Source organism: Pleurodeles waltl, chromosome 1_1 (assembly GCF_031143425.1).
Source record: "Pleurodeles waltl isolate 20211129_DDA chromosome 1_1, aPleWal1.hap1.20221129, whole genome shotgun sequence".
NCBI lineage: Eukaryota > Metazoa > Chordata > Amphibia > Caudata > Salamandridae > Pleurodeles > Pleurodeles waltl.
The window spans coordinates 384,530,508-384,556,759 of record NC_090436.1 but is presented as its reverse complement, the minus strand read 5'-3'; the positions used below and the strand labels follow the sequence as shown (position 1 = coordinate 384,556,759).

Below are 26,252 nucleotides of genomic sequence, written 5' to 3'. Positions count from 1 at the left end.
CAAGGATCTACGGCAGCCCCACGCTCTTCAATGTTTACATGGCCCCCCTCGCCAACATCGCAAGAACCCACCACATCAACATAGTTTCCTACGCAGACGACACTCAGCTCATCCTCTCCCCCATGAAAGACCCTACAACTGCAAAGAACAACCTCCACAACGGACTTCACGCCATCGCCAGCTGGATGGAATCAAGCCACCTCAAGTTACACAGACAAGACAGAAATCCTCATCTTTGGCACCAACCCCTCAACTTGGAATGACTCCTGGTAGCCCACCTCCCTAGGAACCGCACCCTCACCCACCACCCACGCACGCAGCCTAGCTTCATCTTGGACTCCACACTCCGCATGACTCAGCAGGTCAATGCCATCTCCTCTTCCTGCTACAACACTCTCTGCATCCTCCGCAAAATCTTCAAGTGGATTCCCATCGAAACCAGGAAAACTGTCACCCACGCCCTGGTCAGCACCCGATTGGACTATGGAAACGCCCTATATGCAGGAATAACAACCAAACTCCTAACAAAACTGCAAAGAATCCAGAACGCATCCGCCCGCCTCATTCTGGACACCCCACGCTGTGACCACATTTCCCCCCACCTCAGAAACCTTCACTGGCTACCAGTATCAAAGAGGATCACCTTCAAACTCCTCATTCACGCACATAAGGCCCTCCGCAACACAGGCCCAGCCTGCCTCAACGACACTCACCTTCCACACCTCCACCCGCAATCTTCTCTCCGCCAGCCTCGCCCTCGCCTCCATCCGCCGCACCACTGCCGGAGGAAGATCCTTCTCTCACCTAGCCGCCAAGCCCTGGAACTCCCTACCGCTCCACCTTCGCCAGACCCAAGACCTCTTGACATTCAGGAAACGCCTCAAGACATGGCTCTACGACCAGTAGCTCACCTCCAGCGCCTTGAGACCCTAACGGGTGATTAGTGCGCTCTATAAATCCTTGATTGATTGATTCATCATTGCTGTGTCATATCTCCTTTCTCTTTTTCTGGGCTCCACTGGTGTTTTGTTTTCTTCAACCAACTGTAGCAAATGCTTGCTAGTATCTTCCATCCTTCTCCTTCTACTGGCGTCCCAGGATTTATCTGGTCGGGTCCATTGACCCTGATATGCAGTCAGAGTCCTCTTGACCTTTCTCACTTCTGTGATCCCTTTTCTGCTGTTTAACTGCAGGTAAGTCAATGTAGCATTGCCCCCTTTGGTGAGCACTTTGTTTTCTTCTGCAACTCCATTGTCACTGCAGGCCATAAACATTTTGGATATGTTCTTCCACTGCAACCTTCACTCCCATCTCTGAGGATAGTATTAAAGACTGTTTCTCATGAAAATTGTCACCTTTAGATCCTTGCTCAATAAGTATGTCCAGCCTTGCAACATATACACATTGCGCCAGGCTGCTGAACCCCTATAGCCTCTTTCAAAACCTATCTCTTAACAGTGTTTGATTATAGATCTGTCATCCGTCTTCACAAGCCAGTTTGATGAAAAGTGTCATCAATGATCAACTGTCCTTTATTTTTTTTAAAAATCGCCATTCTAGATTTTACCCTGGATGGAGTTATACAGCCACAAGTAAATTAACCAATATTTTTGTTTCTTTGTTGGATGACCTTCTCATACTAGAAGGTGGTGGAGTGTCCACCCTGAACCTTCAAGATCTATTCGAGGTAAGATACCTGGCCTTATGCTCATTTAAAAATCTCTTATCAGTTCAAACCCAGGCTGTTTCTCTCCCTTGACACAACTCCTCTGACAGATTTTTTTGTTTTACAGTGTTCTGTGGGGCCCAGTCCTGAAAGACACATTTTTTAAACTTGTATTGCTCTTCTACCTCCCTTTAACCATTCTTTTGCGTTCCCCTTTTTTCATATGTTGAGGACTGACAACGGATTCTTTGCCTTGATAGCAACATTTATTCAGACACTCAGTCATTCAGCAGTGCCCTCTCCACCTTCATTTCACAATCACAGTATGTAACTCCTGCTTACTCGTTATTGCTAATCTGTCCCTCAAACCTTAAACGAATTGAACTCCTGAAAATTCGTAGTTCCTTTTTATTTTATTTATTATTATTTTTACCCCCTCTTCCTTTATATTGTCCAGGTTTCTATAACTTCTGGATTGGATCATTAGTGGTAATTTTATCAGAATCTCTCTAAGCATTTGATTTCCAGGCCCCACTTACTCCAAATTCAGCTGCTCATATGCAACTGGGACTTAATCGATGAACTCCAATATTCCTGTCACCTGAATACATCTTTCATAAGGTGATCCCAAATTTCTTTGTTAGTATGTTGTTAAATGTGTTCCTTCTTATGCACTATGCTCCAGTGCAAATGTCACAGTTATTCCTTTCATCACTGTGTTCAGCAAGGGAGTCATACTTTCTTTTATCCAACAGTCCAAGCTTGGAACAACCTTGTTTCTATGCTTTCTGCCCTTGAAAGCCGTTCTGCATTTAAAAAACATAATTCGAGGCTTGGATGTTTGTTTTATTATCTTACTTTTTATGTTCACCGGCTACTATTGGAGTTAATGCAAATAAAGTCTAAGGGATAACAAGAGTCAACTAAAAGCATGTGTTTACTCTGTTCATTGTCCCTGCTCTCCATTCCTTTGTCCTTTTTTCTATAAACCCTGTAAAGAGGTCGTCTCCTTTACCTTCCCACTGTTCATGATCTCAGCAATTTTTCTGTTTTTACTTATCTGCCAGACCTTTTGAACATCCAAATTCTTTTTTCTGAACGAATGAATAAACTTACAAGTAAAAATCAATCACTTAATTGCTTAAAACCACAATAAAAGTTGAAAGATCCCTGTATTTTTAAATTCTCAGTCTCAATTTCCTTGTCTCCGTCTGCAGCAATTATCATAAGCTAATTCTTCCTATTGTTACATCAAAATGGGAACATAATAGATGTTCCAAGATAAAGTGCTTAGTGCTTTAGCCAACTTGTGAGAAATGCTCAACTAAGGTGATTGATGTGCAGTTGAAAGTATAGCCAGTACTAGCTGCATAACAAAGATATGGTGGGAGGAGTGCAAACCTTAAACAGTGAAAGTTATACCCATAGATTCAAAGACCTTACTAAGTAAGGTGGTTAGTGCCAACAGATTACAAGGGGAATAGGTAAAGTAGGCAAGGTCCAGTAAATACGGATCTTGTTTAGCCAATTTTCTTTCAGTCAGTGCCATGAATTTTAAGAATTTTCCTCAGAGCACTAGGTCCTCCACTTGTGGACAGATTATTCCTGTTTAATGGCACATGCAGATTCCATTCCTCAAAGTGGTGATTCAAAAGTCCCTTTTGCTCTACCTTCAGTGCAGGGCATACACAGACAATGTGGCAGATGTCTCCCTTTACATAGTGGTACAGTCAGCATGGGGTCACCATAGTTTTTCAGCCAAGTGGGGAGTTACATAAGGTATTAAAGCTGCCCAGTTTGTAACTCAGCAGCTTGAGCTTTGCCCTTAGTCCAAATAGTTCTCCTAAATATGGTTGAGGCTTCAGGAGACCATCTGAGCCTATTGTCATCCGTGCATATGATCTTTTTGTCAGCAAAGCTTTGTCAGTGAGGAAAGATAGCTTCTTAGCTACTGAATTAATAGTTCTGTTGAAAGCCATCTGGGTGAGAGGTAACACCTAGAGTGGCTCAGTCTGCAGTGTTGTTAAAGCCAGGTTCATATATTCGTTTGCCTGGATGTTTTCTGGAACAAATTTAGCACTTAACAGTACATTGCTTAGTATACTTCCCAACTCATTCTTTAGTTTATAGCAGGTTTTTAAGTAGGTACCGAGGCTGGTTAGGTTCTGCCTGTGTAACCCAAATTCGAATCTTATTTATGCTGGTGAAGTATGTCGTGGGAGGCTGAACACCCTCCAGTAAGTGCTAGCAATTGCATTATCAATTACTTTGTCTGCGCTTCTCCTCAGTGCTTCCGCTCCATATGCTATTGAAGGTTTGTGTTTTGCGGCCATGACTTGTCCTAATGGTTGAAGAGCCAAAATCCTGAAATTGTTTCTTAGGGATCAGAAGGCAGACATTAGGGTGTTAGTTTCTCTCTGAATCGAATGACAGTGCATAGTAAATAAGCCTCTTGAGTCAAATATTACCCCAGATACTTATACTATCACTGATTCCAAGGGTAAGCCAACCGAATTGAAAGTTGGTGGTGTTCTTCTTGTACTGACTAACATTGTTTTTGTTTTGTTGAAGTTAACTTGAAATCCATGCTTTGCTGCGTATGTTGCTGTGACATTTATTAGCCTTTGCATGCCTATCTTCATGTAGCCCATCAGCACTATGTTGTGGGCGTACAACATTTGAGAGGCATTAAAACCGGACGGTATTGGGGCATGCAAATTTAATATTAAGGATTTTTGTCAGCTTTGGTAAGTACAAATTGAACAGAAACCGGGCAAGGACACATCCTTGTTTCAGGCTGATACTCGTACATATTTTTCTTGAAACTGTTGTCCCTGTGCCCACTCTTACCGTGTGTCCATGTATTGGTGTATAGTAGTTAGATGGCTCAGAGGAATGCCAGGGAAAATCCCCAGCTCAGAACCTTGCTTCAAAGAGTGTTAAGCTGTGCTGCGTCAGAAGCTGATCGAAAATCTACAAAGCAGAGATGTGGGGTCTGAAAGCGTGCTCTAGCTTTCCCATTTAGTTAGGTGAGCATTAGGATGTTTGTGGTTGTGCCAGTGTTTTTAATGAACCCTTTTTGGTTCACCGAGACCAGTGAGTCTAATGCTTTCCAGCTGGTTCGTTCAGCCAACAAAGCTTTGGCTAAAGATTTTGCCTTTCTGTCTAACAGAGCAACTTCTATCCAACCTTATAAATGGGGGCTATGATCGACCCCCTGCCAGCTGCCGGGGATAGCATAGTGGAGAAGGACATAGTTGTAAAGGTGGCTAAGGTGTTCGGTCCAGTATTGAGGGTCTTCTTAATGAGGGTCTTCGTAGAAAATGTTCTGTGGAAGGCAGTTAGGGCTGAGCGCTCTATCGCATCACTCTGAGAAATTGCTTTACGTTGTCCGGTAGGATGGTTTAGTGTGGTTCATTTACTGTCAAGTTTGTTGACATTTTTTGGGGGATTCACCAATGCAGTCTTGTTGCCCCTGAGCATTTCCTGGAGATAAGCACTCCATCCTTTTTCCAGGATGTTGGAGGATGCGAGGAGAGGCTTAGTTTCTGTGTCAGGGTTTACCAATCTCTCTCTTTTTGTTTGCTATTTCAACTTTATGCTGTTATCCTCAGTGGAGCTTTGGGACTGGCTACTATGGTCCTGCAGTCATGATCCTTGTTCAGCCCATGGTCCAATTGGTTTGTCTTTGTCAGGTGTTAGGTAAATGATGACTCCTCTGTTTGGCTTTGTTTGCATCTGAAGAGCCTTGATTAAGAACCCCTGCTGCTGTATATCTGCTGCTTAGCAATGCATATGGTCTACATTGTAACGAGTCTAAAGCTGTACTTTTTGGGGAGCTCAAAAACAGGTGATTTGCATTATACCAAGCTCAGTGTTTTGGATATCACCCATCTAAACAGTCAATACATGTTATAATGCCAAGCACTTTTGCAACTGTCTTGATGGGTTCCAGTTAATTAGTTTTAATTGTTCATTATTTCAATTCCACATTTGTGCTATGATAAAGCAGGCTTGGGATCTATCCATCATGCAATATTGTGGCATTTGTTGGCTTTTAGTGTGAGAGTTTATGAACTCCTGGTATAATTTATTGGTGTAATTGTGGGTGGGATATCAGTCACGTTTGTGACGAAGTATTCCATCCGCCAAAGTTGTAATCAGGCCCTTAGTGTCTAGAAATCTCTGCCTGAAATGCACCCAATTAAGTTGTCTTCATCAAACATGTTTTTTCTCAAAGTGAATAGGTCAGATGTATGAAGAAGCAAGCACCAGCTGTCGCAGGTGTTGACTACCTGACTGCTGGGGGAAGACTCCTACCCCATGGTGTGGGACTGTTCACTGATTTTATGATATTGGGAGGGGGGCATAATAGAACTGAATGCAGAACATGTTGAGAAACTAATCAAGCTCATTCTCTGCCCCTAAAACAAAAGTTGGGCATGTTGGAGGAGGGCAGGAATGGATATGGGAGAGTTAAAGCAACAAGAGTGGGATGAGGTAAGTGAAAAGCAAAACATGAGGCAAAGCATCATTACGGTAGGGGAGAAACACATAAGCTGGAAAGCAATCCGCAGGGGAGTCAGAGACTTTAGCATATGGGGAGGCAGAGACTGACGTGAGGGAGAAGCACACGGGTGAGCATGCGCCATGAGAGAGAAAAACAGTATGTAGTGGGTATTTTGCAGGGCAGGACGAAGCACACAGGGAGGAGAGCTGGAAAACACATACACTCCCGAGGATTGCTTAAGCAAAAAGGAAAAAGTAATTCCTTTTAAATAGAACATTAGCACGATAGAAGCCCATCAGTCAGAGACATTATAAAGAGGCTACACTCCAATGGAGAAGCAAGCAAATGTGTTACAATAAAGCCAAGTAAAGGTAAGCAGTGATCAGAATGTAGACCCCTGTAAGTTCCCGGTAAACTCAGTTGTCTTTTGCAGCCAGGTAGCTGAAACTAATTAAAAGCTATTAAAAATGCATTTTGAGGCTCTAGCCCTGCCCCAATACTCTCGCAATATTGGCAATCCTGAACATCTACTCTATTCTGCTCTGTTTCTGTCGAATAATGATTAACATGCATGATTTATTTCTAGGCATAACATTGGTAATTTTTTTGTTTTACTGAGTAATCCTCTATATCCCCTTTAATTTTTATGTGGTTAGTTTCATGTTTTCTTGAGAACTGATTTCTTAATCCATGTGTTGTGTAAATCGTTCCTAAATTGGCCTCACACATTCTACATGCGAGCAAGCGTGGGCTCTCATAACTACAGCCCCAGTAAATTGCAGCACACACTATGCATTTCTCTTGTGCTTGGTCTTTGGACAAGAGTACATCTCTGAAGGCTCTTTAAATTGTCTCTACCTTAATTTCCCCGCAAGTAATACTACAACCATTTCTCTTGAGCTGGGGAATTTTCTTTATACATTCCTGTAGTACGGGCTGCAAACAGAATATTTATTTAATATACCAAAACGCAGCATCTGAGCAAACTCTTCAAAAACTATTGTACTCTTGGGACCAGCGTTATTCTCAAAGGTTCTTTTGTAACACGTTTGCAGTACTACATTAAATACATTTTTACAGTTGTAGCGGACCTTTTGAAACCAGTGCAGTTTCCAGCATGCAGTTTGCTATTGACTCTTGGGGCTCGCAGGGAACTGAAACCGGTCCCTCACGCCAAGCACTTAGCTACCTTTAGATAGCATCCTTATAACACAAATATGATTAAAAAAAGAAAAAGTACAAACGTGTTGGCTCTGTCGTCCATGTTAGAATCTTGGTCACTCATCAAGGGCAGTTCCTCACCACCCTAAAGGCAACCCAGAGATTCCATAAATACCATTCTTTGGAGTACAAAATATAAGCCAGTTCCTGTCTGATCTGCTTGTTTGTGCACCAACACCTTTATGAACGAGGCTCAACGTGCTTTGTCCAAGAATAAACAATAGTAAAGAAGACATGATTGGTTACCAGGTTTGAAAGTAACAATTGAGCCACTGTTCCCAGTAGCCTTGCGACCAAGAACCCCTATGACACCTAAGACCCAATCTCCATGAAATGTGGATCAAGTTGTTGCCAAAGTTTGTGCCTATTAGTTAAACTGTGCCAAACTCTTTAGCAAACATTAACCGTGCCAGAACTGCAGAATCTGTATTGCCAACTCAGTAACCTACATTTCATTTTTTAAGAGCTGTCTACACTGAGTTTCATGAACTAATTGGAACACTGTACTGTTTAAATAGTGGAAATGAGCTCACCGGGTGAAAGGTTTAATATCTCCTTTGTGCACTGGCTATGCATCAAATGTTTCAATGACAGCGTGTTTGGGTGCTTCACAACCCATAATACATTTTTGATCTTGTTGTAATAAAATCCTTGTAGGATTGGTTTCTTCTGCATCAGTTTCTTCTGCTGTTTTCATTTTAAAAAGGTGCTCAACAAAGTGTGCTATTAACAAAGTGCTCTATCATGGGTTCCCTCTATTTCTGCTTTGAAGTTATTTGATTCATAGCTAAAGATATTCGGTATGTATGCGTCTCTTGTCTTGTTTCTGTGTCAGTGGAAAGCCACTATAACATACAATGCATGTTTCCGTTTTATAGAGCGTTCTTGAGTGGAAACTTTGATGCAGTCTCCTCAGCGTCCCCTCAGGCATGGCCCTTTGGGAATGGAGGCCCACTGTCGTTATCACCAGCTCCTCCATCAACATTCCAGGGTATAAAGTGAGTACTGTTTTTATTTTTAACTGCAGAGAAAGTTCATGTCTTAATAAAAATATCAGTGATTTCATTTTTTGCAAAATGTGTTGTATTGAAATTATAACTGTTCTTCCCCAGTGTCCTTATGCTCCAATTTAGGTTAACAATACAAGTTAGCAGTCCAGTGATGTCGTAATGTCATACGATTCACCTCAGTTCTAAGAAGGTTCTAGATGACAGCCCAGTCAAGTCAGAACTTTAGAGTGTTTCATGATAGGATCATGTGAGGTGCTTCCTGTCTCCGTAATTTTAAAATACGCATCCATTTAATTGCAATTGGGCTTCCTGTCGTCCACCTGATGACCAAAACCTGCAGTCACAAAGTATTTTACGATTTTCACACTAGACTGCCACCCAAATCAAGCAAGGACCTTAGTTCTCAACAGTTTGCTATTGCAGATCTATCTACTCATACCAAATCCTGAGATTAAGCAGATATGACCATGACAATGCCGTGTTCTCTTCTATACCAAAGGATTCCCTTGTAGAGTAAACACAGCCTTAGTCAGCGGGACCCTACTGTCCCCTCAGACTGTTAATTTATCACGTTCAGATTGTCATCTAAATACACTCATAATTGTCAGATGTTCAGGCCTGTGGTCAGAGCGAACCTGCAACTGTCTAAACATACAAAATCTGGGGCAGCCTAATTTCTTAGTTAGGATCACAAAATGACCACCAATGTCCGAAAGATACTGAAGGCAGTGGTTAAATTGGCTTATTTCTAAAGCCTATCTTGCCCCTCTCCAAAAAACACATAAAAATGTTACATATTGGTATTGTATTTGAAACACGTTTTGCATGTAGTAACCCTGATGAGTGATATGCCGGTATGTTGGCCAGCTGGTGATATTGCATGCACCAATTTTACACCTCGACACTCCCACATGGTGGGGTGTGTTTTCCTTTCAATCATCTTTCATAAATAAAAAGCCTCCTGTGAGCTCATCCAGCAGTGTTCTTGTCGCTGCTTTAGACATATCCAAAGTAGTACATAGCTACAATTGTGCATAACTTATTGCATTATATGGCCTTAATTTCAACAGCACACTTCTTTCTATTCCCTTCAGACCGTACATTTGAATCCCATTTTTACTTCCGGCGTTCCAGTAGCTTAATTCCAGTTTTATAGCTAATAGGCTAGCTACTGCCACAGTTCTTGGTTTCTGATTTTATTTTAGCCCATTTTTAAAATTTGGTCTCGAGGCTCCATTTTATAGCCTGTTAAAACTTTAAAAACCGCTCTTCAGGATACTAAAGGATAACGTTTGGGGTTTGTGTTGAGTTGTTCAATCATTTTCTTTAACAGTATCCTTAGATTAGTTTACTGCTTAGAAATAGGAAGTCCTGCTTTCCATCATCTCATTATTTTTCAAACATGGTTCTATCTGCAGTACTCTTATTTGCACACCTGTCCCATTACACTCGGCTTTGTTAAATTGTTCATATTTGTGTGTTTCCAGTGTTGATTATGAAATGCAGTAAATGCTTGTAGACATGCAATCTCTTTGTGGGCCATGTTGCTGCTTTAGATACCTCAGTGGCTTAATACTACATGCAGAGTGGATTACATTTATTTTGCTTGTTTTTCCGAACAGTTATTCATATCACCAACATTCAGTATTTTTGATAGTAAGCAAACAGCCACTTGGCCTTTTAACAGCTTTGTAGAGGACTAACTTGGAAAGCTGGAGCTGTACCACGACATTAAGTGTTCTGTAGTGCCATTTGACGATGCAATGAAGTTCTTCATTAGTGTCTGTGCCACCAGGTTGGGAATATATATGTAGTAATTTACATGCTTTCTGACAGGCTCTAAGCCTCATTTTAGATTTTATTTCTGTACTAAACTGCATGTGTTTTTAATATTCTCTTTGGATAAAATAACTACTCAGCTGACCATATATGCTTGAATATGATAAGCCCAAAACTTCTCCTTTAGCTTTCTTAGTGAAACTTTTAAACCTTCTAGGCAGAACACTGGTATGCATAGTTCTAGGAACTGACTCTTCTCTTGTTTGGCATGAGGTTTCTGCCAGATGTAGATAGCTGGCTTGTGTTACTTAGATGGAGAAATGCACTCTTCTATTGGTTTGCCTGGCTCTTTCAGACTGGCGATGGGTGGAGTGTAATTCAGAGCTTTACTTTCTGAAAGTAAGTGGTTTGGGTAAGGTGTCCAATACTATACGAGCGTCTCACAGCTGAAAGCCTTGAGCCTTGAAGGCTCAATCAACCTTGTTTGTTACTCTGATTATAGCTCAGTAAATTTTAACGGTGTGATTGGACCGAAGGTGTGTGGAGGTCTAGAAGTGATCTATGCTTTCATTGATGCTGGTTTCACAGACGGTCAGCATTGCTTCATAGTGAACAGGCCATTGAATTTTATTTACATCATAGCATACTAGGTATAGAATTTTGAGATCCATTATATCTTGTAATGTTTCTGGCTTCCTGATCTAGACTTTTATTTTTTACCTGTTGTGGGGCTGTGTTTTGTGTAGGTCTGTATTTTCTTGCTATTGTAATTATGTAGCATTTTCTACAGAGCGCTTTACAACAGTTAAGTGCTAACCAGTAGATTATTAAACAATATTTGAACATCATCGAAACTGCAAGTGCGAAGATACAGATCAGAAGAAGTCATCTTTTAGGAGATGGCAGAAAATGTGTAAGGTGTAGGGCAGCGTATGTAGGGACTAAAAGAGAATTCAGTGTTTGGGAGAAATTATTGAAAGTGGATGAAAATTAGACTGACCATAGTGTGCTTGAAGAGATAAAAGAATACAATTGAGAGGCTGAGCGAAGATTAGGAGAGGGAACATAATAGGTCAGAATTTGGAGGGGTGAAAGCCCATGGGTAGATTTGAATGCGTTGTAGAGAACAAAAAAACTGTGAATCTGAAGCAGAATTCGATGTAGAGAAGGAAGTAGTAGTAGAGCAGTATTCAAAGCAGAAAAACTTGAGAATCTGAGTAGCATGAATGTGTGTTAAAAGGTTGAAAACTGCCAAAGAATTATCTTATTTGATAGAGAAAGTGTATTTAGACCTGACTGTTGCTGTGAGCCGATGATGCTAGTGGTTAAGAGGCAGAAGGGAATGATAGAAAGAGAGGAACAAGGCGTAAGTGGAAGAAGCAGAAGAGTTAGGTTGGACAGAAAGAGCAGAATTCCAAGATTGAGCGAATAATAGACAGGAAGATATTTATTTAATTGAAGAATCAAAGGAGAGACCAAGGAACCTAGAAAGATAGTGTAGCTGGAGTACGCCAAGTACAGAAATACACTATTAAGAGGGAGACTAAATCTGGTTTCTGATACTTTTCACTCTGGAGAAAGTCACCAATACAGTGTGTGTATTGGGGTCTGTCTGAGGGTGTAATACCTTCCTTTCAAGCCATTTCGACTCTTCCTTACCCTATGTATCTTTATTTTTCAGTGTGCTCTGTCGTTTGCTCTCTTTAGTTATGTTCAGGGAAGGACTCCTCTATGGACAGGGAAATTAGTATGTAGGATGATAGCTGGTTGAGACCAGCGTTCAAATAGTCAAAGAAAAAGACAAGTAATCTGATAAGCTTTACTTGATGGTGGAATAGAGGAAGCAGAAGCACCATCCTAAGCAGGTTTAATTTGAAGTTAGTTTCTAAGACTAAAACCTCGACCTCAGAAGAAAAGCTGAGCTCATTCGACCCTGATGCTCAAGACTTTGCGCTGTCTATGATTAATACTTCGGTGTTAGTTAGGCTAAGGTAGCCCTTCACCACCTAGAGGTATATGGTGTCCAGAGTCCAGACATTCTGAAATGTTAGTTTGTACTCCTCTACTTCCAGGACAGTTGTGGATCTGAATAGCTTCCACTTACACCTGATGCTATTTTGAATTTCCGGGTCAAGGAAGACGTTCTCTTAAAAAGGTACCAGTGAGAGCTAAGGTTCTCCATCATAAAGGTCTTCCTTAAAAATCATAAGTTCTAGAATAGGAACTTTGTATAGTATACTTACTAGAAATAATTTGCTTTCGATTTTTAAAAAAATGATTATTAGGCAGTTTTTATTTTTATTTGTTTTTAATAGAGAACACTAGTGAACACGCTAGCAAACATTGGTTACTAAGTCTCACCAACAAAATCCATGGTTACTCATAAGTCTACGTGAATGGAGGGAGCAGGGCTATTGATATGAAACCCAGCTTAGTACTGAAGCACTGCTTTAAGTCTAGTGGACCATGGCACACAAATGTGCTCCTAGCCTCAGTGTTCTAATGAATATTTGACTTAATCACATAGTCTAGTGAACAGGACCTTGTTCAAGATAGACTGTAAGTCATTGTAGAGACATCATGATTGAACATACTGTCAGTGAACGGGCTTAGTGCTCCAGAATACTTGGTGTAGTTGTTAATAATGGCAGCCATATTTTTATCTACATTGAGGATATCCTTCTTTTGCACAACAATAATAATCTTTGAAGACGCTTATGGTTGTTTCCAACAATGTGATATGAATGATGATATGGTGATTTCTTTGAATGAGATTGAAAGGAATGGTCTGAATTCTAGTGGATAAGCCCCTTGAAAATATAAGGGAATGTGTGGAACACGTGTTTGTTTATTTTTTAGATTTATCAGTTTAGCAGAAAATGAAATACAAAGCACTTCATAGGTAAGGGAGGTATTCTCAGAGACGGCTATCTGAGACAAAAAAAATTCTATCATTTTAGTGACTGATGTGATATTCATGTTTGTTCTGTTCATATGCCCTGTCCCTGAAAACTAGTCCTCTTTTTGTCTTCCTTACCAACTCGCCTGTAATAAAAATTGGTCACTGGAAACACTAAAGAACTAGGAATGATGAAATTGCATAATTAATCTTAAAGCCTGATTTGCCTGAAATATGTAGTGTTTTTGTTAAAACAGTTTCGGTTGTCAATTCTTGATCATCCAGAGTATTATCTGCTTTTCTTTATCTGTGTTCTGTGTCCTATCGATACCAGTGTTTTGTTGAATATTGTGCTCTGATGGTTCTGTTCAGAAAGCAAACAGAGTAGAAATCGGACTGAACTGCCATTTGCCTCTCTCTAACCCGAACTCTTCTACTTGATTATTGTTGACTATTAGTTAGGTGCAGAGTTGTATTGCATTGGCTAAGACAGGTTTAGATATGCTTGTGCAAATCCATATTTTTGTCAAACATTCTTTATTAGATTTTTAACAGGGCATTGATTCATACAAGAGCAGTACATTTGACAGAGATCATGCTGTATCATATTCAGTATGCCAGACAGATACAGTTGCGAAGAAGTACAGACCGGAATATGTTGAGAACACCCAGCAGAGTCAAGTATGGTACTGTTAACAAGTAATTGTAAAATAAAATCAGTCCAGTGCCCCACTGGTCCCTCCCTCCCCTCCCCACAACAAAAAAAACAGAACCAAAAGAACCATGAGTGAGAGAGGAATCAAAAGGGTTCTCTACTATGTGTGACGGGTAGGAAGCAAACCAGAGGGACACAGTCTTGAGGTAGCAACCAGCACCTAACTAGGGGTGATTAATAGGTCCCTGATGAAACCTAAAATTGGGAGAGGTGGAGTGGTCTTGTGCAAGTCAGACACATGGTAAGCAGCAGGCCTTTCAACAGGACTCTCACTAGGGGTCCCCACTGATTCTCGAAGTTTTTATAGTTATCTAATAGGATGTCTGCCATTCTTGCCATTGTTGGTGCTTGCTAGAGCTTGCCATGCCACTGGGAGAGGGATGGTGCCATAGTTTTCTTCCAAGCTGATTCCAGTGATGTTTACATCGTTACCCCTAGACAAAGCCACATAATTGAGCAGTAGCTGGAAGTTTGACGTTTTAGTGTCTTATCTCTCGGGCCCAAAAGAGCAAAGCTTGGTGTAGAGGGGCCAAGGTATCACAATATAGTTTTTATCTGTTCTAGAATTTCAGCCCAGAAGCGACAGATGACCAGACAGCCCCACCAGATTTTGTGGAAGTCGCCCAGCAACCTGTAGCCTCCCCAACAGAGGTCCGACTGATTGGGGAAATAAAATTGAGAATTTAGTGGGGTAAAGATACCAGCCAGACAGGACTTTATAGTGAGCCTCCTGCACCCCCAGGGAATTTCATATGGCATGGAGTGTAGGGTGGGGCTGTTGTGAGCAAGTGGGCAAAGAGGAAGGATATAGAGCCCTTGGGTCCTCCTGAGTGGCGCACAAATTTTTCCTCAGGGTGAGGTCTCTGGTGGCTGCTAAGCTCATAGTAGGGTGGAGAACCCAAAGTATCAATTGTGTATAGAGATATCTCTTAGTATTGGGTAAGACAAAATCCCTTTAACAATAAACAGAGGTGAGAACATCCCACGCATGGAAAAGATCTGTGATCATTAGGCAGCCCCCTTCTCGCCATAGGTCAAAAGGGCCTGGCGAGAGGGAATGCAGAGTTGAAGTGGGTAGGGCTATAGGGCGAGGGGAAAAGTGCTCAAGTCCTCCATCCGAGCCACTGAATCCCATAATGTAAGGGTTGTTCGAGTGGGTATGCTTAGATATGCATTAGGACATTGGTCATTTCTTGGCTTCCACAGGACATCCCAGAAGTAGCAACCAATTATCGAACTGTCCATGTGGAGCCAATGTTTATCAGACTCCCTCAGAGACCATTCAGATATGACCTCCCAGATGTGCCACTTTATAGTATAAGAAGTAGTCTGACAATGCCAGTCCTCCCGCTTCTTTTTGCAATTGTTTATACGTAAGACCGGCTCTACGATTCTGCCAAATATAGCGTATCACCAAGGATTGAAAGTTCTGAAAAAAATTCTCTGAGGTTCAATAGGGAGGCCTTGACAAAACTAGAGGACTTGTGGCAGAACTGTCATTTTGACTGTATTGATGCGACCTAATCATGTTAAATACGTGGGTGCCCACTTTTTAAAGTCTGGTTTGAGTTGGCAGAGGGGGAAAGGGTGGGTAGGGAGTGCGGGTGGTGTAATGGCTCGATATAGATCCGAGACTTTAGGGGTGATCTTAATCCCCACAATGGGAGCGATATTCCGATATTGCCTCATAATGGGCACGTTCCTGCTGTCAGTGACATGGGGGGAGGTAAGTGAGAGTAGTACATTGTCTGCGAGAAGTAAAATGTTATGGTCTATAGAACCACAGGGAATACCTCTAATCGTGGCTGTATCTCTTATTGACGCTGCAAGGGGTTCTATACTAAGTGCAAATAGTAGGGTCGAAAGTGGGCATCCCTGACATGTGCGTCATCGTAGCTAAAGGATATCTTATCCCACCTCATTTACCACCATGCGTGAGCAGGGAGTTGTGTAGTTTGCCTGGATCATTGCTATAAGGCGCTCGTTAATGCCATATTTACAAATGGTGTGGAAAAGACAGGACCAGTCCACCCGGTGGAATGCTTTCTCATCGTCTAGCACCAACAGAATTGCCAGAATCTGTTTTTATGGTAGTTTTTCCAACCAGGTGGATCCATCCTCCTTAGATTTTCGTGTGTTTGTCGCCCCTGAATAAAGTCGGACTGATCCAGCTATACGAAGTGTGGCAGAATACCTTCTAGTCTTGCTGCTAGTATCTTAATGTATTGTTTTGCATCTAGATTCAGTTGGGCTATAGGTCTAGAGGAAGCGCAGTTGTCAGTCCTTCCCTGATTTAAGGATGACCGTAAGTAGTGCCTCACTCACTGAAGGAGTAACCATTTTGGTGGATGCTATATAATTAAACGAGTTAGGTGGGTGTTCGGAGCTAACAATTTTGTTTATATAAAAAAAAAAAAGGCTGTTAACCCATAAGGTCCTGGAGATTTCTGAGTTTTAAGAGCTTTAACAGCTATCTGGACCTCTCCCTCATCAATCGGACTGCTCAGATCTTCATTTTGGTCGGGTGTTACTTGGGGTCATTTAACTCCTTTTAAATAGTCAAGTTTTGTCTTTTCGTTTAGTGTCTTTTCTTTACAGGGCTGGAAGGTATTCATGTTTCCTTGCTCAGAAGTAATCACCTCTCCCCTTTCTGTGTTAATATATTCCTTCATGTGCTTAACTCTTAATTGTAGAGCTAAATGGGCGCCTACTTTGTTTCCCATGTCATCCATCATGTGTTTGAGGCAGAGCAGGGTGAACTCCGCGCTGTTTGTGTAAATCACATTTAAGTTTACCCTCAGGGCTGTAACCTTTTTCTGTAATGCCAAAGTGGGGTCGTTCTTATACGCCTTTTCCGCCATTTGAAGTTTGATTTCAAGGGTTGATCTTTCTTGGGCTTTTTGCTTAGTTTGTGCTGACAGGAGGGAGTTAAACTTACCCCTTATCACGTCTTTGAAAGCGTCTCATGTTGTTGCATGGTTAGTGCCCTGGGGGGGTTCAATTGGAAGAATTCTCGGATGGTTTCACACATATCGTCTCTGAAAAGGTAGACTTTAGGGGGAGAGTTTGGAAAGAACCATCGTCTAAGTTTGGGTCTAGAGGCTGCCCAATCAAGTATCAATTCCACTGGGGCATGATCAGAGATGGCAGTAGGATGGAATGCGATTATCATAATTGCATGTTCCATGGATTGGCTATCAAATGTGTAATTCAGTCGTGAATAGGGGCGGTGGGAGTGTTGGGGGTGGGGGGGGGTGTATAGTCTCGAGTGGTAGGATGAGATGTCTGCCAGGCATCTATCAAGCCCATAGAGTGTATAGCCTGTTTTAAGACTTCAGGGAAACTTCTTGTATTGGAGGCTTGGGGATGGGTAGTGTCTAGATCACAATCCTAAAAAAGGATGTGATCACTCATAAGGACCATATTTATTTCTGCAAACCCCCCAATAGTTAGAATGAAGGAATGTAGCTTGCGCTGGATTTGGGGCGTACACTGATACTATCATACATAGCCTGCCTCGTATGTTCCCCTTTGCCATCACTAACCTGCCCTCTCTGTCTGTTTTAGTTCTTAGAGGTTGAAATTTGAATGAAGAGTAGGGCTACCCCTTTGTGGTTAGTAGGCGTTGATGAACTGTATATCTGAGCGGAGGTTTATGGCGTAGATGGAGTTTTTCGCTGTATTTAAGGTGGGTCCCTTGTAGCGACATGATGTCTGATCTCTTAATAAGGATATATTTCTGTAATTTTTGCCCTTTGGCTGGGAAGTTAAGCCCCTTAACATTCCAGCTCAGGGTAGTTAGCACCATAATAGGGGCTGGTGTTTAACGGTTATCCTCCCTATCTGCTGGGTATTTCCCTACTCTCCGAAGCTCCTTCGTCGGCACCTCCCATCGATGAGCCCACTCATGGAATAACAATTTAGCAAAAACCTAAAACCTCTGCAGAACCTAGTTCCCTAACAAATATGTAATATTAGAATAGATTGTAGGTGTAAGTACATCATATACCACAAATGGCATTCATGCGTACGTAACAAAAGGTTGAGGTAGCACAGGCCCATCGATATGGTGTCGTGATCTCAGGGTGGCAGCAAGCTCAGCAGTCAAAGATGAGCCTCTTCACATGAATGAGGGATATTGATAGCAGATGGTTACAAAAAATATAACCTTCTACATTGGGGCCTACCATATATATGTAAAGCAGAAAACACTAGTCACCCATAGCAGAGATTCAAATAAACGCTGTAGAACAAGTCAAGACTTGAAACTCTTAGTCTGGAAACATATTTAATCCCTGTTGTGTAGGATGTCGTTATGGTAGCCATTCTTTCCGATCAGAGCTGGTCTTGGAATTTGTGGTTGGTTCTTCCAAGTGACCTTCACCTTGTCCTTGATCAGGAATTATCACTCCTAGTAAAGTCGTTGCCTCACGCAGGTCTGAGATATGATGTGCTTTATTTGAAGGGGAAGGGAAGGCCAAAAGGATATGCCCATCTGTAGCTAGTGTTCTCTTGGCATAGTTTGTGGGTCACTGTCCTGAATTACATTCATTGAGTTAGGGTTGCCGGAGCAATATCCTGATATGAGCAGGAGACTCCCCTGGAAGGATATCTCCTCTACTTTCCTTGCTGCTTGCAGGATGGCATCTTTTACTTTGAAAGAATGTACTTTCGCTAAAACATCTCTGGGACTCTTCCCCTTTCCTTGAATTGGTGTACCCACTCGGTGGACTCTATCCAATTTAACTCTGGGACCCTTCTCCCCCAGAAGCTCTGAGAACATACCCCCCACAAAGGCCTCCAGGTCGGTCCACCGATCGGTGTGGCTTGAAGATGGTCTTTCAGATCTTCAGAAAAAGCCTCTAGGGGGCTCACTCTTTGTTCCAGAGTCTGACTGGTAGCGCCTACGTCAAGCACTCAAGCTATTAGAGTCTACATCTTGTTGTAAGGTTTGGAGGTGAGGTCTGTCCGGAGAGCTTCCAAGGAGGCTGTGAAGTCGGTTTGGAGTTATTTCCCCAGTTCTTTTTTGAAGGTTGTAGGGAGGAGAGAAGGTACTCCTTAGTTGGGGCCGTATTGCTTTTCACTGCGCCAGTAAATACGGGGCTGTGTTTCCACTGGTTGGAAGTAACTAGATACTCTGTGTGCTTGAGGTTTGTTTTGCAGCATGCAGATTAGGACTATCATCACAAGGGATTAGGAGTGTTAGGGTAGTGTGGCCAGGGATTCTTTCTGGGGTGCCCCAGCACGATCTGTTAGGTCCTCACATGTGCCAGCCACTGCCGTTGAAGAGCCCTAGGGTAACTAGGGCGTTACTGCATATGTTGCATTACTCCTGGTAGGGAAGCAGGTGATCTTTATCAGAAGTGGCTACTGTTGGTGGAGTCCTTTAAATCTGGTGGGGCTCACTGCATTCATTAGTTGGTCTAGTTCAAGTTAGCAGGCTGCAGAGGGAATGCAAATGTGCGCAATATTGGCATAGTAGGCTTGAGCCGAGGGTCTCAATCAGTCATGTGGGATACCTTTGGGCAATTAATTTGTCTCCGCCTCACATTTCCCCCCCATGTTCTTTGGTAAGAGTGCAGGTTCTTGCTTATTTGTATATACAGATCGTGCTCCAGGGCCCTGACATAATTGGGCGCAATATATGCCTGTAAGAGTAGGCCCACAGTGGGGATCTGTCTTTTTTGGTGATATTTAAGATAAACCTTAGGTCCGCCACATTTCTCATTAGTGCAATGCTTTGGGGATCTGGTACTCACTGTCGGGACCGTACAATGGAATGATCATGTCGAGAGCAGAGCCTTCATGAAGGCGTCTGGAGCTCCTGAGTCGAATAGCCATGTGGCATGTTCACCATTACAGGGTCAGGCAAACAGGAAGGCCTTTTGCATATCCTCGGGGCCTCTGCTGAGTGATACCTGCAGGAGCCCGGCAGTGCAATGGCAGTTAAGGTTAGCCTTTGATTAGGTGCTGGAAGGTTGCACGTTAGGGATGCCACATTTTAGTGCAAACGTGTGTAAGTATTTTGCCGCTAGCTCACCGTTTTGCTGCGTTATGGCGAACTGTAAGGAGTGTCTCAGTGGTTTGCCAGGTCATCATGTCCCTCGCTAGCTTGCAGTTTTAGGCCCCAGTAGTGTCTGTAAGGGGGGCGTGGGGGCACCTCATCAAGACCGGTCGCAGCTAAGCCGCCGCTCCGGGCCTCTGAGCCGCAGCGCAGACAGGAACCTGCTTCCTCAGTTGTCTGCAGTCAGGCCGATGTAACCTAGGCACCCCTGCCCCCTTTCCTAAACACTTCTGGAGCATAAAGGGGCCGGCAGTAGTGATTGAGAACGCCCCAATACCTATGTTATATCGTGAATGCCGTGGAGCTCATACGGGTCACGTCCATGTGGCCATGGTGGTTCCAAATCCATACTTTTGAATATGTTTGTGCTGTGTACAGCATTTCTGCATTTCAGGCATCTAAGACGAAGATCGAGATTGGAATAGCTTTGTTTTTATTATCAGCTATCGCATTAATAATGTATAAATTGTTCCTCATCCTGATAAATCCTGCTTGCTCAAGTGATTGTTTTTTGGATAGATTTTACTGAATGTGTTGGTAAACTCTTTGGTGTAGACCTTTGCCTTACAGTTCAACAACACTTTCAATCTTAATGCTGGAGAACAGCGTGGCATCCCTTTCCTACCAAGATAAAAAAAAGACATAATTCCATCATAGTTTGTTGACCATCCTACAAATAGTTAATCATTATTGTGTTAGCAAATGCGTACCCTTTAGTTAATTACTTATCAGGGGAATTGTTTATAAATCTATAGGGTTTAACCTACAGAATCCATGCACCCGTTTGCCACTCCCACTTTTATATGGTGTTTAGAGAAGTTAAAGTTTAGGTTTGAACGTTATGTTGGGTTTCTGTTTAGTTGTCAAATTATGATGTGATGTGGATAAAGGTCAATGCCATGATGCATCTTGTGATATACAATGGCCGTGCAATGCTACATTAATGATTTTACCAAAATTGAGCCTATTTGTCCTATTGAATGGATACATGAAGCTTCTGACCTTTTCCCGGATTTTTAACCTGTTGCACATAGACCTGATTTACATTCGTAACTAATATTGATTAAGAACTATTGAGGACCTATAAATGGAAATGTTTGTTTTGTTGGGGAAAGTGACATTTTCCACACTACTTGCAAATTAAATTGGGTTCTTTCTTGCCCAGATTACAATTTTTACGGTCTGTGCAATCTAAGTTACACAGACAAATTCAGCACTTTGAGTGGCTCTTGCGGTAAGTCTCTTTACATATTACACACTTCATAAATAAAGATGTAACCGTAGTTTGAAAGGCACTGGTGTAGAAAAAACAGAATTTGGTAATTTGGAAACTTGGATAAGGCATTGGTGTTTTCCACTTTGTGTTTTGTGATCGTGGGTGCACCACAACAAAGCATATTTGCTTTTTCCACTGAAATATTTCTGTTCTTGATGCTACGCTCAAAGTATCCCCCATACTGAAATCATAATCTGCGCCCTATTTAGAAATCAGAATCTAACCATATTGGTATTTAAATATTATGTGCTTGGAATGGACTTCATCCAAGCATGCGTATGGTACAAAATGCATTTACAGAGATTACGTAAGTCTTTAAATATTATGTAGTCAGTCTATGGAGCTCATAAAGGATTTTTATTCTGATTTATAGTCTGTCTTGTTGTGTTGTTCTCACGTCATGTTTCACGTTATTTTTTTCAATTTTACATGTCTGCCGTAGTTGTTTATAGAGTGGGCGTTTTATTTACACATGGAGCATGCATGCCATTCTATATTGAATGAAATTAGGTATTTTTGCACTGTAGTCACGCTTCCGCACTTCCAAAATTGATTGGGAATTGTTTACCAAATGTTTGCATTGTAGAGGGTGAGCGATTGCACAGTACGAACCTAACCAAAGTTAAAGGAGCACTTTAAATTGCAGTAGTGTCTCAGACAAAAGGTGCTGTACCTAGCGCACTATTTTGTGTGTATAGTTGACACCACGTTACTGGGGCAATGATTTAAAGGATAGAAGGGGTACACACAATTGAGACAACATTAGACTTTGCACTTCAGTTGTTGCGGGTTTAATTTTGCCATACACGTTATACAGTGATGCATATTTTCAGCATGAGGTACATGAATAAATGATTAATCAAGAATGAAACTATTTCTGTCAATGTGCCATGATCGCTGATATACTGAGACATTCGCCCACAACTCTTACCTTAACGGTATTCACTTCTTTAATAAGACCCTGGTACTGTCACTGAGCTTTCAGTCTTATTTAACAATTTGCCCGGTGTATTGGAAAAAAAACTCTAGTGGGAGTTACTTGGTACATGTTTTACCGTTGGTATTTGGTTGGCATGACACATTGTTTCATAAATCCCCTTAAGGTCTGTTACCCGAACCAACACCAGCAAAACGCGGTAAATGATTTTCGGTGTCGCACGCTTCTAGAGCAGTGAGATTCTGTTTAAATACACAAAATAGTGCATGGCTGCATGTGCACAAGAATTGTTAATGTTCTAACAAGTTACACGTAATCATATTGTATTTGTGTAGATTTAAGAAAGTGAATTGTCGTGCAGAGACTTTCTGTGATCTGTTGGTGCAGCAAAAGGTCTACATTTCTAATATTGTCATTTTCTTAGTCTTTTGGATAACACATCAAGAATTTTTTTAGCACGTAGCATACAGGAGTAGGCATAAACAAATTACATTTCATGACGAATAACAATTACATGACATAGACATTCCTAATATATCACGCAAGCTAATATAGACAAGACCGCCATCAGAAAACACGACGGGCACAGAAAGAGAGAATAGACAAAAAATGAAGTAACTTTCAGCCAAGATAGTAATGGTAACATGGTGTTTATAAAAGTGCGGATCACTTTGGAGAGATTAGTTTTTTTTTTTTTGTCCGAAGCATAGGAAATGCTTGCTTTAAGTATTGCCACCTTTAATTATTTCTTGAAGGCTGGCCATAGATGTGAGGTGGAGGTGCAGGGCATCCCAGATGGTTCCACGCTTCTATTGTGAAGTCTTTGAAGTCTTTTCAGCTCGAGTGGGGATCTGCAGATTAGCTGTGCCATACCACAGGATGTTAGTTGTACTGCAGTAGACTGGTTTCAGAGTTTAAATTTGATGCTTTACCCACCTCTTCTCTGCTGGGTTGATAAGATCAGATTCCTTCCTATGAAGGCAGAGCTCAGCAGCCTGATTCTGTGTTCCTTGTAGTTATAACATATTATTGTGTACTGCATGGTAGACAACTTTGCAGTAGTCTATTTGAGATTACATATGGGCGTTTATTCATCCTGTTGCTTGCCGAGTTTGTAGCAGAGGGAGTTGACCTTTATTAAGTATCACAAGTTGTGCTCGGGCTGTGTACAACTGTGGAGATCTAGTGAGAAAACGTTTTGTTCTGAAGCAAGCTATATACCTCAATTCACAATATTCTGGAACGGAATGAGAGACAACCTTGCTCATGCGGTCAGTCAAATTGAATGTATCTATTGAATTATTCCTGGTAAGCACAATTGGAGTTGAGTCATAGGCCACTAGTTTATTCTAAAGAAAATGCACCTGAGGTTTTCAAATATCTTATAGTAGTGACTTGTTATTTTCCAGATTGATTTGTTATTCTGTTTTATGGATGCCCATTTGGAACAGAAATTGATAATGGCTAAACCCCATAGTTCTAATTTAGAAATTAAAGAGAATGGGTGATATTGATTAACTTTGTGGTCACTATGGCTGATACCTTTCACTGAGGAGCTAATGTTGGAAGAATTGCAAACCTATCATCTTCGATATGGTAGACATAATAACAAACAGGATTCACGTTCATGTTGGGGGACGAATACAGCTGAGGGGCCCAAGGAATCTACCACATCTAATTTGCAAAACATAATTTAATTTGTGTAGTCTGATAGGTGTAATTAACCCTGCAGAGGTATTTAAAGTGGAGTTAAATTTAAATTGTGCGCTAGCCAAAATGAGTCTTAATCTTTTACTCCACCACCGACTAGAAGACTTGACTCCAAATCTTTTACCTACAGTTCCTATAAACCTAGTTCAAGTAGAACATATGGTGACTACAATATGACTAGACCAGCCAGTCTCTGTCCTCCTTCAGCCCTTGCATCCTTTTCATCCATCATCTGGCCCACTTACTTTGCTGGAGATTGAAAGGACAGAAATGTTATCTTGTTTTTTATGTGTTTTACAACTGATTTAGTAATCTCATGATGTTTTATGCACGTGATATAGCTCTTCTCTGTAGCCACTCCTCACAGTTTGGGGAATTTCATAATTTTATGGATGTGTAGATGAGTCCTCCAGCTCCTGGTACTGCTAAATACATGGACCCATTTATTTCCATGGATTTGTGCTCTGTGCCTGGAATCACTCAGTGCAACACTTTCACCGAGACCAGGAGCATTACAGGGAGTCCTGGGTTGAGTGCCAACTTTACAGACGCTGACATGTTTCTTTACCAATCAACCTAATTACATTGCTACCAAGACTTGGCAGGTTTGTGACTGCACTTCAATATTTTCCCTACTCAAAGTTTACTCTTGACAGGTACCTTAGCTCTAAGGCCCTACCATCACATGGCCAGGCCTAAACACTCAGAGGATAAGCTTAATGTTAGAAATGGGGTCTCCAGTTGGCAGTGGTTTGCACCTTGTCCAAGTAAGGACCCGCACTGTAGTCAGGGTAATGGAGTCACACAGCTAAGATAACCCCTGCTCACCCCAGAGGCAATGTGTAAAGTATTTGTACACACATGCACAGTAATGCAGTGAAAACACCACTAAAGGACTCTACACCAGTTTAGAAAAATAGCCAATATTTATCTGAATCAAACAAGACCAAAACGACAAAAATCCAACATACTCGAGTAAAGATATCACTTTTTAAAAGTGGAAATGATTCTTAATCCATAGGAATCAATGATTGTATCTTTTCAGCACAAAGTCCCTGCGATGCATCAAGAACAAAGATGATGCGGGCTGCAGGGGAGGTGAGGCATTGAAAAGCAAAGCGATGCGTTGGTTCCTCACTGCACAGGAGAGGTGATGCTTTGGTTCCTTACTGGTAGAGGAGGTGATGTGATGATTCTTTCCTTGTAGGAAAGGTGATGCATTGATTTCCGGACATGCAGCCTCGATTCCTTACTGCGGTACACGGTTGATGAGAAATTGGCACCCTGGGGGCGATGCGTGGAAAATCCAGACTTACTGTTTTGATGGAACCACGGTTAAACAGGCACTGCGTCGATTCTGCAGTTGCAATACAGGAACTGTGTCGATTTTTCTGCTGCAGTGCGTTGGTGTGTGGATTTTCTTCTTCAGGTCACCAGCTTACACTTCCAAAGGCCCAGGGACTGGCGTTGGCATCACTTAGTTAGTCAGGGCTCTCAGCGGAAGAGTCCAGTCACTGGCAGATGAAATCTTTGATGCCCCTGAGACTTCTAACAGAAGGCAAGCTCAGTGGAGAACCTTGGAAAGCAGGATTTAGAAAGCAGAGTCTAGTCCTTTCACTCCCAAGACAGAAGCAGCAGGCCGGCACAACAAAGCAACAGGCAGAGTGGCAGTTCCTCCTATGGCATCCAACTCTTCTTCCTGGCAGAATGTCCTCAGTTCAGAAGTGTTTTAACTTTGTTGGGTCAGAGGTCCAGTACTTGCACTCATTTCTACCTTTGAAGAAGGCAAACTTAAAAGAAAAGTCTTTGTAGTGCACAGGACCCTGTCTTTCCTGCCCTGGACCCACACACACTCCAGGGGGCTAGAAACTGCTTTGTGTAAAGACAGGCACAGCTCTATTCAGGTGCAAGTGTCCGCTCCTCTCACCACTCTAGCCCAGGAAGACTGATCAGGATATGCAGGGCATACCTCAGCTCCCTTTTTGTGACTGTCTAGAGTGAATTCACAAACAGTCAAACTGTCATCCTGACCCAGCCGTGTATTCCACAGCCAGGGAGCGGCACAGAATGGTTAAGCAAGAAAATGCCCACTTTCAAAAAGTGGCATTTTCAAACTTACAATTTAAAAACCAACTTCACCAAGAGGTGTATTTTAAATTGTGAGTTCAGAGACCCCAAACTTCGTATCTCTATCTGCTGTCAATGGGAGATTAACCTGAAAAGGTATTTAAAGGCGATCCCCAGGTTACCCTATGGGAGAAATAGTCCATGCAACAGTGAAAACCAAATTTAGCAGTATTTCACTATCCGGACATGAAAACCACATCAGTACATGTCCTGCCTTTTAAATACCCTGCCCATGGGCTGTCTTGGGCCTACCTTAGGGATGACTTGCATGTAATAAAAGGGAAGGTTTGGGCTTGCTAGGTGGATATACTTGATATGTCGAACTGGCAGTTTAAAAC

General features: G+C 42.0%; 1 protein-coding gene across 1 annotated transcript in view; it reads left to right on the top strand.

The window, feature by feature from the left end:
- Positions 1–26,252, top strand: part of TENT2 (terminal nucleotidyltransferase 2) — a 568,493-nt gene that overhangs the window by 34,705 nt on the left and 507,536 nt on the right. The window contains exon 2 of the mRNA XM_069223224.1: positions 8,276–8,395. Within this exon, the coding sequence (XP_069079325.1) occupies positions 8,276–8,395 (120 nt within the window). The remainder of the gene's footprint in view (positions 1–8,275; positions 8,396–26,252) is intronic.